Source organism: Anomaloglossus baeobatrachus, chromosome 4, assembly GCF_048569485.1.
Source record: "Anomaloglossus baeobatrachus isolate aAnoBae1 chromosome 4, aAnoBae1.hap1, whole genome shotgun sequence".
NCBI lineage: Eukaryota > Metazoa > Chordata > Amphibia > Anura > Aromobatidae > Anomaloglossus > Anomaloglossus baeobatrachus.
This window is the reverse complement of record NC_134356.1, coordinates 539,889,008-539,903,794: the sequence shown is the minus strand read 5'-3', so window position 1 is coordinate 539,903,794 and position 14,787 is coordinate 539,889,008. Positions and strand designations below refer to the sequence as shown.

Below are 14,787 nucleotides of genomic sequence, written 5' to 3'. Positions count from 1 at the left end.
TCACCATTTTTGAGGTCGCCTAAGGTCGCTGGTAAGTATCACACGCTGCGATATTGTTAATGACGCCGGATGTGAGTCACTAACAATGTGACCCCGACGATCAAACATTAAAGATATCGTAGCGTGTAAAGCCCCCTTAAGTCTGAAGTGTCTCTTATAAATGTGTCACAGCATGAAGAATTAGTTACTTTTTTAAAGGCATCACTTTTTGTTATTTGCAACTATAGCCTCATGTCACAGAACCATTAGAAACAAAGCATTATACCATACCTCTGTGTTTGAGAGCTGAAACCATGGTTGCTTTCCATATGTAAATATCTCCCAAAGGATAACACCAAAACTCCACACGTCACTTTCTGTCGTAAACTTTCGGTACATTATGCTTTCTGGAGGCATCCAGCGGATAGGCAACATCGTATGACCTCCCACCTGCAGAAGATATAGAAAATGATCGAAAATAATTTTGAACGGTATAGATTTGTTATTTTTGTTTATGAAATGAAGTCTTTGCCATATACTATGTTTACCACTGGAGTTTCTCCCAACAAAAAGAAGATGTAAATGCAAAGAAATACGGCTGTAGTAAAAAATTCAGCCAAAAATCTATTTTTGAAAATAATTGGTGAGGCAAATATATGTGGATGTATAATAGAATACAGGAGATATAAATGTAGCATCTTTTTATTGAATTAAATTCAAAATAATTGATCAATAATTCCGTATACATTCCTGTTTAAATAAAAAATAATTTTGTCTTAATAATGGCCTCAAATATATTAAAACAAGGTACTAAATTTAATGAAATTTGACATTGATTTAAAGCAGGGATTGGGAGCCACATGCAGCTTGTGGGACCTTGCTGCTATCTTCCAGCTTGGTGCATTAGCACCACGTTTTGCAAACAAGTATGAAAAACAGGTCTCCAGGTGGTGACAATTGTAAGTAGCCCACGCAGTATAGCAGATCTAAATGGATGTAGTAACCCATGGATATTGGTGTACTGCCTTGGTGTGATTTTTTTGGAAAAACTTTGGCTGTCATTATATTGGTAAAGGGGACTCTAGGTGTCACCACTGTGAGGGGCGGAAGTTAAATGTAGCTTGCAACCTTCTCTCTGAGCTGAATGCTGCTCGCGACCATCTCTTGTAGTCAGCGTCGGACTGGCTACCGGAGGAATCTCCAGTAATGCCAGGCCTGAATTCAGGTACCTGCATTGCACTCCGGAGCTTTCACCTGAGCTCCGGAGTGTAGCCTAGACTGTACCGCGAGCGCCGAATGATTGATTCCCCGGCGATTGCGGTTCAGTTCATGACAGCTGCAGACAGGCCGGGCTGCACTCCGGAGTTCAGGTGAGCACACTGGAGATCACCCCGGCCTGTCTGCAGCTTACATGAACTAAACTGCAATCGCCGGGGAATCAATCACTCGGCGCTGCGGTACAGTCTAGGCTACACTCCGAAGCTCAGGTGAGAGCTCCGGAGTGCAATGCAGGTGCCTGAATCCAGGCTTGGCATTACTGGAGATTCCTCCGGTACCCAGTCCGATGCTGCTTGTAGCTGAATGTGACTCTCAAGGATAGAAAGGTTGGGTAAAACTGGCTTAAAGCATATATCACCCAAGTGTTACAAAAATGGCCATTACATAGATTTGCAGTACTACTATTGCTATTGTTATAATATAATTGATGCTGATAATATGCTAACTTGAATTAATATAAGGTCAGTAATACTAATGGGCGGTATTATATGCAGGACAACTGAGACAAGCAGTTTCACAAATTAATTCAATACTGATGATAAGCTGATGCTATGTGAATCCAATACAGATCACATATGGATACATCTGTGTTTTTAGCACTTTGCTCAATACACTTTATCTTTCATTTTTTAATCTGAAAAACAGATAAACACTGTGCATGCTGACATTTTAAAATATTGGTGGCATGTGAATAGCCACGTAGATTAATTTTAGTTCAGTTTGATTTACCATGTTAAAAATGGAGATTTATCTTTTTCCAACATTTAGGCAAATACATATCAGAATTATTTTACTTGAATGCTGCCATTCTTAAAATTCATCTATATTGGTACTTACTTACAGCAAAGGTGGAACTGCAGCTGTACGTTACCTAGTCCAAAAACTACTACTCCAGCAGGATACAGCTAAGCCCCCACTAGTTGGAGGCATCACAGGTGCAGGAGGAGCAAATCACACACACACTTCCAAACATGGAGGGGGCGATTGCTAGATGGTGAAACTGCACACTGATCACTTGCATAGAGCACTGTTCACACTAACAGATGCACAGTCACAAGCCCGCAGCCTATTAGGTGACGCCCATACTAGTAGATCAGGCGGGCTGCCAAGCCATACTCCACTGCGCATCATACAGTGACAGAAACTCTAATATACAAGGCCTAACAGAAAGGGGCCTGGCTGTATCCTGTACAAAAAAATATGAGGTTTTTTGCTGGTGTTATGGCCATTAGACGGAAGCCTACAACCCTCGTCACGGGAACCTCATGCTTTTAAGTCCCTATACTACATATAATATAAGGGTTGTAGGCTTCCTTCTTATGGCCATAACACCAGCAAAAACCTCATATTTTTTGGGCAGGATACAACCAGGCTCCTTTCTGTTAGGTCTTGCATATTAGAGTTTCTGTACCTGTATGATGCACAGTGGAGTACGGCTTGGCAGCCCGCCTGATCTAATAGTATGGGTGTCATCTAATAGACTGCGGGCTTGTGACTGTTCATCTGCATGTGTGAACAGTGCTCTACGTAAGCCATCAGTGTGCAGTTTCCCCATCCAGCAATCGCCCTCTCCATGTTTGGAAGTGTGTGTGTGATTTGCTCCTCCTGAACCTGTGATGCCTCCCCCTAGTGGGGGCTTAGCTGTATCCTGCTGGAGAAGTAGTTTTTTTTACCTAGGTAACGTTCAGCTGCAGTTCCATCTTTGCTGTGAGTAATGATATTTATTCCTGTTTTTTGTTGCTTTTTTATATTATATTGGTACTTATTAAAGTTGGGACTTTTACCTAATTTTCATATAGAAACAAGTTTATCATGCCTATAAAACCATACTGACATATCACAGCAAAAAAAGTTCAATTTGAGACCTAAGGTGACATAGCTCATGGGTTGTGAAATGATAAGTTATCTTTATCCTCTTAAGTTAAAAAACTTTCTGTGTTAAGTTATCAGTAGGGTGTATTACTTGTATTAAAACAGGCGTTTTTTAATTAGCAGGAATCTCCAAAGAGGGGTTCTGCCATTTTTTCTCCCAGTTCACATACTGGGAGCTTGGGGAGGGTGAGTGTACAGCTCCTTCCGCAGAGTTCTGGTGCTGTGTGGTAGCTGCTGTGGTGGCAGTTGTGGGTCAGTGGGGTACTGTGGCCTGGAGTCATGGGGACTCTGACTTGCAGCATGGGTGTTGTGAGGCAGCAGGTCACCTGACCTGCTGGTGCATTGTCGCTGCTGCAGCGGTTGGCACACGTTGCCACACATGTTAGGCATAAAATAGGGACCCGCTCAGAGATTCACAATGACGTGACAGTGGGGTTCATACAGTCTGATCAGAATGTTAAACCAAGAACTTCATGTTCTAGTATTTAATTTTTGCTTAGTGGCATTAGATCAGAGTATGATTTTGTGATGTGCGATTCATGTCCTTTTCTTCCAATTTTGCTATTACTTTTATCAGCAAATCTTGCCACATGTGTAATTGCACATTAAATATATATATATATATATATATATATATATATATATATATATACAGATACAGATTTAGCAGGTTTACACATTCGGAATTAACTTGGCATTGTGACATTTGGACTGTAGATCAGCCTGGAAGTGTGAAATGTACTGCAGCAAAAAGAATGTTATTTCTTTTGTTTTTTTGTTTTTTTAAATTGTGGCAGGTTTATTTAGAGTGTCATTTATTATTCAACCCCTCAATCCACCAGAATTCTGTTTGGTTCCCCTAAAGTATTAAGAAGTATTTCAGGCACAAAGAACAATGAGCTTCACATGTTTGGATTATTTATCTCTTTTTCCAGCCTTTTCTGACTAATTAAAACCCTCCCCAAACTTGTGAACAGCACTCATACTTGGTCAACATGGGAAAGACAAAGGAGCATTCCAAAGCCATCAGAGACAAGATCGTGGAGGGTCACAAGGCTGGCAAGGGGTACAAAACCCTTTCCAAGGAGTTGGGCCTACCTGTCTCCATTGTTGGGAGCATCTTCCAGAAGTGGAAGGCTTATGGAACTACTGTTAGCCTTCCACGGCCTGGACTGCCTTTGAAAGTTTCCACCCGTGCCGAGGTCAGGCTTGTGAGAAGAGTCAAGGCTAAACCAAGGACAACAAGGAAGGAGCTCCAGGAAGATCTCATGGCAGTGGGGACATTGGTTTCAGTCAATACCATAAGTAACGTACTCCACCGCAATGGTCTCTGTTCCAGACGAGCCCATAAGGTACCTTTACTTTCAAAGCGTCATGTCAAGGCTCGTCTACAGTTTGCTCATGATCACTTGGAGGACTCTGAGACAGACTGGTTCAAGGTTCTCTGGTCTGATGAGACCAAGATCGAGATCTTTGGTGCCAACCACACACGTGACGTTTGGAGACTGGATGGCACTGCATACGACCCCAAGAATACCATCCCTACAGTCAAGCATGGTGGTGGCAACATCATGCTGTGGGGCTGTTTCTCAGCCAAGGGGCCTGGCCATCTGGTCCGCATCCATGGGAAGATGGATAGCACGGCCTACCTGGAGATTTTGGCCAAGAAACTCCGCTCCTCCATCAAGGATCTTAAGATGGGTCGTCATTTCATCTTCCAACAAGACAACGACCCAGAGCAAACAGCCAAGAAAACCAAGGCCTGGTTCAAGAGGGAAAAAATCAAGGTGTTGCAGTGGCCTAGTCAGTCTCCTGACCTTAACCCAATTGAAAACTTGTGGAAGGAGCTCAAGATTAAAGTCCACATGAAACACCCAAAGAACCTAGATAACTTGGAGAAGATCTGCATGGAGGAGTGGGCCAAGATAACTCCAGAGACCTGTGCCGGCCTGATCAGGTCTTATAAAACACGAATATTAGCTGTAATTGCAAACAAGGGTTATTCCACAAAATATTAAACCTAGGGGTTGAATAATAATTGACCCACACTTTTATGTTGAAAATGTATTAAAATTTAACTGAGCAACATAACTTGTTGGTTTGTAAGATTTATTCATCTGTTAATAAATCCTGCTCTTGTTTGAAGTTTGCAGGCTCTAACTTATTTGCATCTTATCAAACCTGCTAAATCTGCAGGGAGTTGAAGACTACTTGTAGGCACTGTATACTTCTTAACATTAACATGTCAATACTAGTGGAATTATGTAAATTACAGATTACATTGAGGTTCTATTGATGTTTAAGTGATGACAAAATGTCATAATAGCACATTTAGGCCATGTAGGTTGGTAACAGTAGAAAAAAACAACTTGTTGTGTTGTTATGTTGAAAAAAAGCTCCTGGAACATTTTGGAGAAATGGCCATTCCACTAGTTACACAGGTTTTATTGTGCTTGGATTGAAGACTATTACCACATCACACCATGATCCTGGGAGTAAGATTGGTGCTACAGTATCTCATCATGAACTGTTTTCATGACGGTGCCACTGTTGTTTTCAGAAGGCTGGAATAGAAGTCTGTACTTGTCCGCCATAAATCTTGGATGTAATGAAATCTGAAGATTGGTCTGGAGGCCACATGGCCATTAACATAAAAAGGTCTTAAGGAGGGGACTTCAACTGGGTATTACTACCTGGATTATGGTTTGACGTGGCATAATTTACAGTAACCAGACCACAATAACCTTTATTTCAGGCACAATAAGAGCTTAGCACTACATTGATTTGGTTGTGGAAAAAGTGGTATGGCTAGTTTTCCAAAGTGTTTCAGGTGCCATTTTTCAACACAACAACATTGGGCTACATGTCATTTATCTGCAATTGTTAAGGAAGCTGGCAGCAGAAGATCTTGATGAATTGCATTATCAAGCACATTCAGCACGGCAGAAAGTTCCTCAGACAACCAGCAATAATTTCATTGACAACATGTCAAGGAGTTTAAGTAAGTGCATCTGGGTGTGGCACTCATACATGATATTGAATAAAGCAAGATGCTGGGAAATTGTTGTTTCCATTTTTTTCATCAATTTAATATCATTAGCTCATTTAAGAATCTTGTGTTCTCCATTATTCCACAACTTTGTTTTCTTGTCTCTATAGTGTCATCATCAATGATTTTATATATATATATATATATATATATATATATATATATATACTATATATATATATATATATATATATATATATATACATACAACTAGCTGTAGTAACCAGGCGTTGCCCGGGATAGTAACAGTCTCTCTGTCTCTCTCCCAGTATCTGTCTGTGTGTCGCTGTCTGCCTGTCTCTCTGTCTGTGTCTTTCTTTGTCTGTGTCTATGTCTCTGTCTGTTTCTATCTCTCTGTCTATATTTGTATCAGTCTATCTGTTTCCATCTCTGTGTCAGCCTGTCTCTCTATCTTTGTGTCTGTCTCTATATGTGTGTCTGTCTCTCTCTTTCCCCGTCTGTCTCTTTCCCAGTCTGTCTTTGTCTGCCTCTTTCCCCGTCTGTCACTTTCCCCGTCTGTCTCTTTGCCCGTTTGTCTCTTTTCAGGTCTGTCTCTTTCCTGGTCTGTCTATTTCCCTGTCTGTCTCTTTCCCCGTCTGTCTCTTTCCCCGTCTGTCTCTTTCCCCATCTGTCTCTTTCCCCATCTGTCTCTTTCCCCGTCTGTCTCTTTGCCCATCTGTCTCTTTCCAGGGCTGTTTCTTTCCAGAGCTGTCTCTTTCCCCATCTGTCTCTTTCCAGGTCTGTCTCTTTCCAGGTCTGTCTTTTTGCCCATCTGTCTCTTTGCCTGGCTGTCTCTTTGCCCATCTGTCTCTTTGCCCATCTGTCTCTTTCCAGGTCTGTCTCTTTGCCCGTCTGTCTGTGTCTCTATCTGTCTCTTTCTGTCTCTCTATCCATCACCCCACTGACATCATTTTACCTCACACATAAGCTTCTTATACTAACAGTTTATTTTTTTCCTATAGCAACCACTGACAGTTGCTATTAATAGCCTGTAGCTCCCACCTCCATTCAGTTTAATGCAGGCAGGATTTTGGAGAGTAACTGTGAAGCGCAGGGTTAAATTTTCCCGTCAAAACATAGTCTATGATGTTTCCTGAGTCACATGAGGCGTCAGTGCAAAATTTTGCGATTGTAAATGCGACGGTGCAAATTCCTTTAGCGGACATACACACACAAATACATACATACACACACATATACATACATACACACATACATACACACATACATACACTGAGCTTTATATTTTAGATTGTACTAAACCTATTAAGAGGTACAGAAAATAAAATTATAAAAATGCTATTGCTTTTCAAACACCTTTTTTGCTACTACTATTTCCCTGCCTTTTATTTACTTATTTGTTGCTCTGGCATCATATTGGAAAGATTACACACTGGCTTATTAAAGAACAGTCTGGCCACCAACCTCTGCCCTTGTGCTGAAGAACAGAGTCATTTTTTATAGAATAGCCCTAGGCTGGTACTAGACAATAAAGAAAACTTTGTAAAATTGGAGACCAATAAGATATAAAAGACAACATGATATAACCACCTGATAAATGTGTTATACACACAAGGAATAGCTCTAACGCTACTTCTCAATTTGTGGTTTTTAATGTAAGTGCTAAAGAAACAGAACATTTTTTTATTGGCACCGCAAAAATATGCTATATTGATTCTTCCTTTGAAAGAAGAATAACAATTACATATTGTTTAACTTAAGATTTTAGTTTAACCATATTTTTATGAATTGATGATTTTATTTTAAATTTTCTATGTCACAATATGTGATGGTCAAAGCAGAATATTTCCCCTTCCCTGCCAAATAATCTCTGCACAAGTTACAGAGCAAGCCTAAACAAACTCTTCCATAAGAACCAATGAATATTTACAGTCTATCATTTCCTATGGTTCATTAGGCTGCCATGAAGCAAATTTCTAAATATTGTTTCCCACAGCTCAGGAAAGATGCCCAGAAAACGAAATAAAAAAAATCTACAAAAGGAAAAAAATTAGTAGAAAGTTTAAAAGAATGTTTATCTGTATCTGGTTTTAATTGGTATAAGGGGCTTTACACGCAACGACATCACTAACGAGATGTCGTTGGGGTCACGGAATTCATGATAAACACCCGGCCTCGTTAGCAACGTCGTTGCGTGTGAAACGCATGAACGACCATTAACTATCAAAATTACTCACCTAATCGTTGATCGTTGACACGTCGTTCTGATCCCAAATGTCATTGCTGTTGTAGGACGCAGGTTGTTCGTCGTTCCTGCGGCAGCACACATAGCTATGTGTTACTCCGCAGGAACGAGGAACATCACCGTACCTGCGGCCACCAGCAATGAGGAATGAACGAGGTGGGAGGGATGTTACGGCCGCTCATCTCCGCCCCTCCGCTTCTATTGGGCGGCCGCTTAGTGACATCGCTGTGACACCGAACTAACCGCCCCCTTAGAAAGGAGGCGGTTCGCCGGCCACAGCAACGTCGCTAGGAAGGTAAGTATTGTGTTACGGGTCCTAGCAATGTTGTGCGCCACGGGCAGCGATTTTCTCGTGACGCACAACTGACGGGGGCAGGTGCTTTCACCAGCGACATCGCTAGCGATGTTGCTGCGTGTAAAGCAGTCTATAGACTATAGGTGATGCTTTCTCATTTAGGCTGAGTTTACATGTTCAGTAATTATCCTTTATAATGGATCCAGCAGGGATCTGTTGGCCAAAAATGTGTGGAAACACAAATTTGTTGTCCGTTTTGAAAAAACTGATTTTTGCAGGATTCGATTTTGTAATATTGGAGTCTATGGAAAACAGATCCGCTAATATATTACTATTCAGTTTTCATTTGAAACTGATCCAGTAAGAAAAAAATTGATCTTCTGCAAGGGAAAGAAAAATGGATGGCTAAATATCATTGAACAGATACATTTTCCAGAGACTCCAATGTTAAAAAAATGGATCCGCAAAAATGAACATTTTCAAAATAGACAAAGTTGTGTTTGCCCCACTTTTTTGCCAATGGATTGCTGCTGGATCCATTCTAATGGTAGATTACTGAAAATGTGAACTCAGCTGAATGTATACTAGAACTTTCAAAAAAATTTCAAAAGTATCAATGATATCTATAAGACTTTTTGATTGCTGAGACCTACACAAATTGATTTTCTCCAAGCTTGATGAAATAGAATATAGTCTATGGCTCTGATTTATCCAATGCAGATTTTTTAAGTCACTTTCCTTTTTTGGCTTTTTGTATTCATTGTCATATTTTTGTGCTACGTTCATCAAATTGGTGCACGTTATTTGAGAAATAGGTACACAAATGTTCCAAAATATTGGTTTACTTAAAAACAAAGAAGGGGAAACTGAAATGAAGTTGCACCAAATTATGCAAATTTTTAAAAAGTCGGAATTGATAAATCAGACTGAAACAGCGCAATTTAGTAGACTCCATCCACAAAGTGGAAAACAAAAAACAGACAAGCACATATAAACTAAAATTCAAACAGCAACAAATAGAATAATGATATGGGTGCAAACAAAACAATCAGCAAACAAAAAAATGGAGCAAAACAGACAAAAATACATAAAATGGTGCAAAGGTAATGTTAAATTGGTGGTTATAAGTCCATGCTCAGCCTTGGAGGAGGCCACTTTGGCACTTATGTTTTTGCAATCATCCGAATCTCAACACCAAATAGGAAAACTTTTGACAGGTCTTTATAAAACGTTAAACATTTTCTGAAAGTGCAGTTGCACTTTAACCCCTACAGGACAGAGGAATTTTTCATTTTTTCTTCATAACCTTAGTTTAAAGACCCATAATATTTTTATTTTTCTGTGAATGGAGTCGTGGCAAGGCTTGTTTTTTTGCATGGAGACCTGACATTTTTAATTTTATCAATTTGGGATCTATATCATTTTAAGGTTTTAACTGTATTTTTTAGTGGGACGTGGTGACTGAAAAAAACATTTCAAGTTTTTTTCAATTTATAGATTTTACCACTTAGGTTAATTAATTTTATATTTTTACAGACTGGGCTTTTATGGATACAGCAATAGCAGATATGATTGATATTTTTTTTTTTACATCTCTATTTTTAATGGGAGACAAGGGGGTGAATTTAATCTTTATATTTTTTCAAAAGTATTTTTTTATATATTTTTAAGAACTTTTTTTTTCCTGTAGAGTACTTAAACTTGCGATCATCTAATCACTTATACTATGTAATGTAATACTAAAGTGGTGCGTTGCATAGTTTAAATTACTGTCTCTTTTGAAGCTCAATATTTTGCTGAGTTTTAAAGTAGTACCAAGATGGCAGAAAGAGGGGCACTGTGCAAGCCCTCAGCTGCATTGGTAACCCATTGGCATGTAGCCACAACTTTATGAGTGGCAAATGGGAGCAGACATGAATGGCCACTTACAGTCACATAATTTAACTGCTGCTGTGAGTGATTTACAGTGGTAATTAAATGAATAACAGCTGTGATTATAAGAGGCAGATGTGGGCTATATAATATAGCCGGTATCTGCTGTGTATTGAGAGAGCTCAAGTCTTTACTTACCACAATACAATCATCCCAGCATAGCACATTCAGTTATGCCCATATGCGCAAAGATGTTGAAAACCTTGACAGCATGTTAGAAGGGGCTCTCATTGATTAACTGATGAAATATATTAGTGCTACAATCTCAGAGATCATCAATAATCTATAGTAGAAACCAGTAACAAGTGTTTAATTACTCTGCACTGCCTCTTCTAAGGAAATTAAGCATTACTTGGTTCTTACTGAAATCAATTGATGTCTATGTAATGAATAAACATGCAAAGTACTATCATGATGCTCTTATTTGCTAAGATTAGTGATGAGCGGACTTGCAGATAACCAGGACCGGGGGGGACTTACGCCAATTGTTTTATGTATTTATTTCTATACCACGATACTGACCCCCAGACAGCGCCTGCGATTGGTTTGAGTTAGACGCTGTCACACAGGCTGGGGGTGTATCTGACTGCAACCAATCACAGGCGCCAGGACAGCTGGTGGATGGGTAAAGCAGTGCAAATGGTGGAGCAATGATGAGTGTTGCAGGAAGTGAAGAAGAGGACGAGGGAGCAGTTACAACCATGCCAGAGCCTACGTAAGTATGAGGCACTTGCTTCTTTTCTTATTTTCTTTATTGTTTTATTTGCTTTATTTTTTATAATTAATTGAGTGCTGGATCTGGATCAATATCTGTAATAGCGGGCCTGGGTCCGGCACTCAGGTACATTTGAAACCGCCCGTATCCCGAATTTTACAGTCTGGGTCTGCCTATCACTGGCTAACAGTATTGGAAAATTGTCCTTAAAAATTAGACAAACCTTTAAATGATGAAGCTAGCAACAACTAGCGCCTACTTCTCTAAATTACCAGATAATTGCACACAAGGTAATAGTCAGATAATCATTAGAAGCTTCTAAAATGGAGTTTAAATGTCATACTAAGTAAAACATTTAAAGGGAGTTTTTCCGAATAAAATGACTGTTCAAACCAAGCATAGGTATTTGTTGCACCCTTGGCATGGTCAAGCAGTTCTGTGCAAATTCTCATTTATCTCCCTCTGTCAGTCATGTAAGAGGAGGGCAGAGATAGATGGAAAACAAGAAAATAGAAAGGTGCATTGCATTGCCCATTCATGCCAAGGGTGCTCCAATTTGCTTGGGTTGATCAGTCATTTTGTCATGACAGAATCCCTATAATTCTTCAGGGACCCGTTGTAATATGCTCGGGTTATAAAAATTGACCTTCCACTTTTGTAAGAAAGTATTATTGTCGTTCTGAGAATGTGATATCATTTCTAAGTTTATGATTTTAAGACAATTTTATTAATTACTACTGAGATATACATGAAAAATAATTAAAAAGGTAATGTAGGTCTAGAGTGTGGATTATACCCAAATTTAACCTTAATAAATGCATTGCTAACCGTATTGTTCTAGGGAACTCATTGCTATGCAGCTTGCTAAAAATAAAAATCCACCGTCTTCCATAGTATATTGATAATAGGAAACAATAATGGGCCCGGCGCCACATGTTCAGACATTATTTTCCTATTTAAACAAAGGCAAAGATTCAAGAGCTTGTTTATTTAATGTGTTAGATGTTTGCATAGTGTGGCTAATTAAATACTTGAGAATTGCTAATACACAGATACAAGGGAATATAATAAAATTAGTCTTCATTGCTCTAAAATTAAGCATTAAAGCAATGAGGTCTTGTTCTGATATCATTATGAGCTTCAAGACATTCGTACATCTGTGAAGCCTTCAAAAAAGAGTCTATGATAAACTGCACAAACACAATTTGCCATGGATTACTGCACACAATATGCCTGCCTAAAAGCATTCACGGGTTAATGTGTCTTTTCTGGATTTGGTATCTAAATGAAATGTAGACCACGGTATGTTAGTATTTTTTCCCAAAGCTATCAGTGTATCTTTTTTCAATCACATTTGTTGTTTGTTTGTTTTTTTTTATTGAATTAAATAATGCTTTTTTTCTGTTCAATTCAAAACTATAATCAAAGGCAAAACAATTAAAAGGGAAACTCCTGCAGACTTGCTAACCGGCTGCTATTAAAGCAATGGATGTTTTTCCTATTGTTCTCCACCAGACATCACTGCTTCAGAAGGACACCCCTGCTTTTCCATACTGGCAGTGTTGTCTACTATTTAGTGTGTAACAGACTTTTTTTATTTTTTATTTCACAAATCAATAGTACACATCAAAATAAGCAACTTTGTAATATATCTTACCAGACAAATTTGTTTTTTTCTTTGCCAAAATTGATCAGTCATTATTAATGATGAGCGAATATACTCGGTGCTATTCGTTACTCACATGAATATTACAGTATTTACGATATCCATTACTCGTCGAGTATTTTGTCAGTTTCGAGACTCCTCTAAGAATTGATGTCACCTGATTTTCAGCCACTAAACATGCTGCGATTGCTTGCCAATCACAGTAATGCCATAGCCGTTTTTGCTACTGGCATTATTGTGATTGAGATGCGTAGTGAAATAAAAAAAATGACTTCAGCCATTAACCCAGGAGAATTTATTTACCAAATTTCTCTGTTACACTACTTTCTGGTCCACTAATTAACTCTTGTGCATATGCAGTGCTTCCCCTGCCCACCCTCTGTGATGATGATTATGGTTGAAGTCATGCTTCCCACGCCCAATCTCTCTGCCGGCAACTGTGACTGGTGTATTGTAAAAATAAATAAATAATTGGAAAACATGATGTAGGGTCCCACGGATATTTATACCCAGGATAGATAAAGCCGAAGGCTATAGGCTGCAGTCCCCAGATGTGCACGTTATTTTTGCTCTGTGCCAAAACAAGAGGAACCCTATGCAGGTTTTTAAAAATTATTTTAATAAATAATTTAATGAAACGGCATGCAGTCCCCCCCAATTTGGATACCCAGCAAAGATAAAGTGGACAGTTGGGGGTTGGCATTTTCAAGATAGGGAGACCCGTGGTTATTGAGCCCTCCCCTGTCTAAAAATTGCAGCCTGCAGCTGTCCCACAGTTGTTACATCCATTAGATGTGTCAATTTGGGTGCTTTACCCATCTCATCCCGAGCGGTGGCAATGTAATAATATAACGGGTTAATGACAGCTGTGATTTGTCAAAAAAATCATCGTTGTTATCAAGCCTGAGGTTAGTAATGAGGAGGGGACCCCATTACTAACCCTAAAAGTAAAAAGAAAAAAACACAAACAAAAATCTTTTATTTTAAATAAAAAAAACAAACCCTCTGTTACAAACCCTGCTGCGGTACCTGTTACACCCAGGCATCGGCTTCTGTTTTTGGCCGTGCCTGGGGTCGTACAGCTAGCTGCTTATTCCTCCACGCCTAAGTGTTGAGAGGCGGCTAGTGCACATGCATGTGCCGATTTACCTCAGCCACAGCCTATGTCCAGTGTTTCGCCTAGTGAGCATGCTCAACCTGTTAGTTCCATTCCTGTGCGAAAAGCCTCTTTGCCCAGGTACTTGGCCTTCATGTTGTGTCTAAGTCTTGTGTTGTTCCTACTGAACATGCTCAGCCAGTTAGCCCCATTCCTGAGGCAAAAGCCTGCTTTACACGTTGCAATTTCGCATACGATTTTGTATGCAATTTGTAACGCCCCCATCATATGTGTGGCACGTTCAATTTGTTGAACGTGCCGCACATACGAGTTACCCCCGTCACACGTACTTACCCATCCATACGACCTCGATGTGGGCGGCGAACGTGCACTTCCTGGAGTGGGAGGGACGTTCGGCGTCACATCGACGTGACACGACAGCCGGCAAATAGAAGCGGAGGGGCAGAGCTGAGCGGGACGTAAACATCCCGCCCACCTCCTTCCTTCCGCATTATGGGCCGGGAGCCGCAGGACGCTGGTAAGATCTGTTCATCGTTCTCGGGGTGTCACACACTGCAATGTGTGCTACCCCAGGTACGATGAACAATCTGACATATAATTCTAGAGACAGGTACGATGTGTATGCGATGAACGTTTTAACGTTCAATCGCAATCGCACATACCTGTCACACACTGCAA

At 39.9% G+C, this 14,787-nt stretch overlaps 1 protein-coding gene across 5 annotated transcripts in view; it reads right to left on the bottom strand.

Annotated features, from left to right (window-relative positions):
* NTRK3 (neurotrophic receptor tyrosine kinase 3) overlaps positions 1-14,787 on the bottom strand; it is a 1,080,464-nt gene that overhangs the window by 13,161 nt on the left and 1,052,516 nt on the right. For all 5 annotated transcript variants that reach the window (XM_075345946.1, XM_075345945.1, XM_075345948.1 and 2 more), the window contains exon 17: positions 271-429. In XM_075345946.1, coding sequence (XP_075202061.1) covers positions 271-429 — 159 coding nt within the window. The remainder of the gene's footprint in view (positions 1-270; positions 430-14,787) is intronic.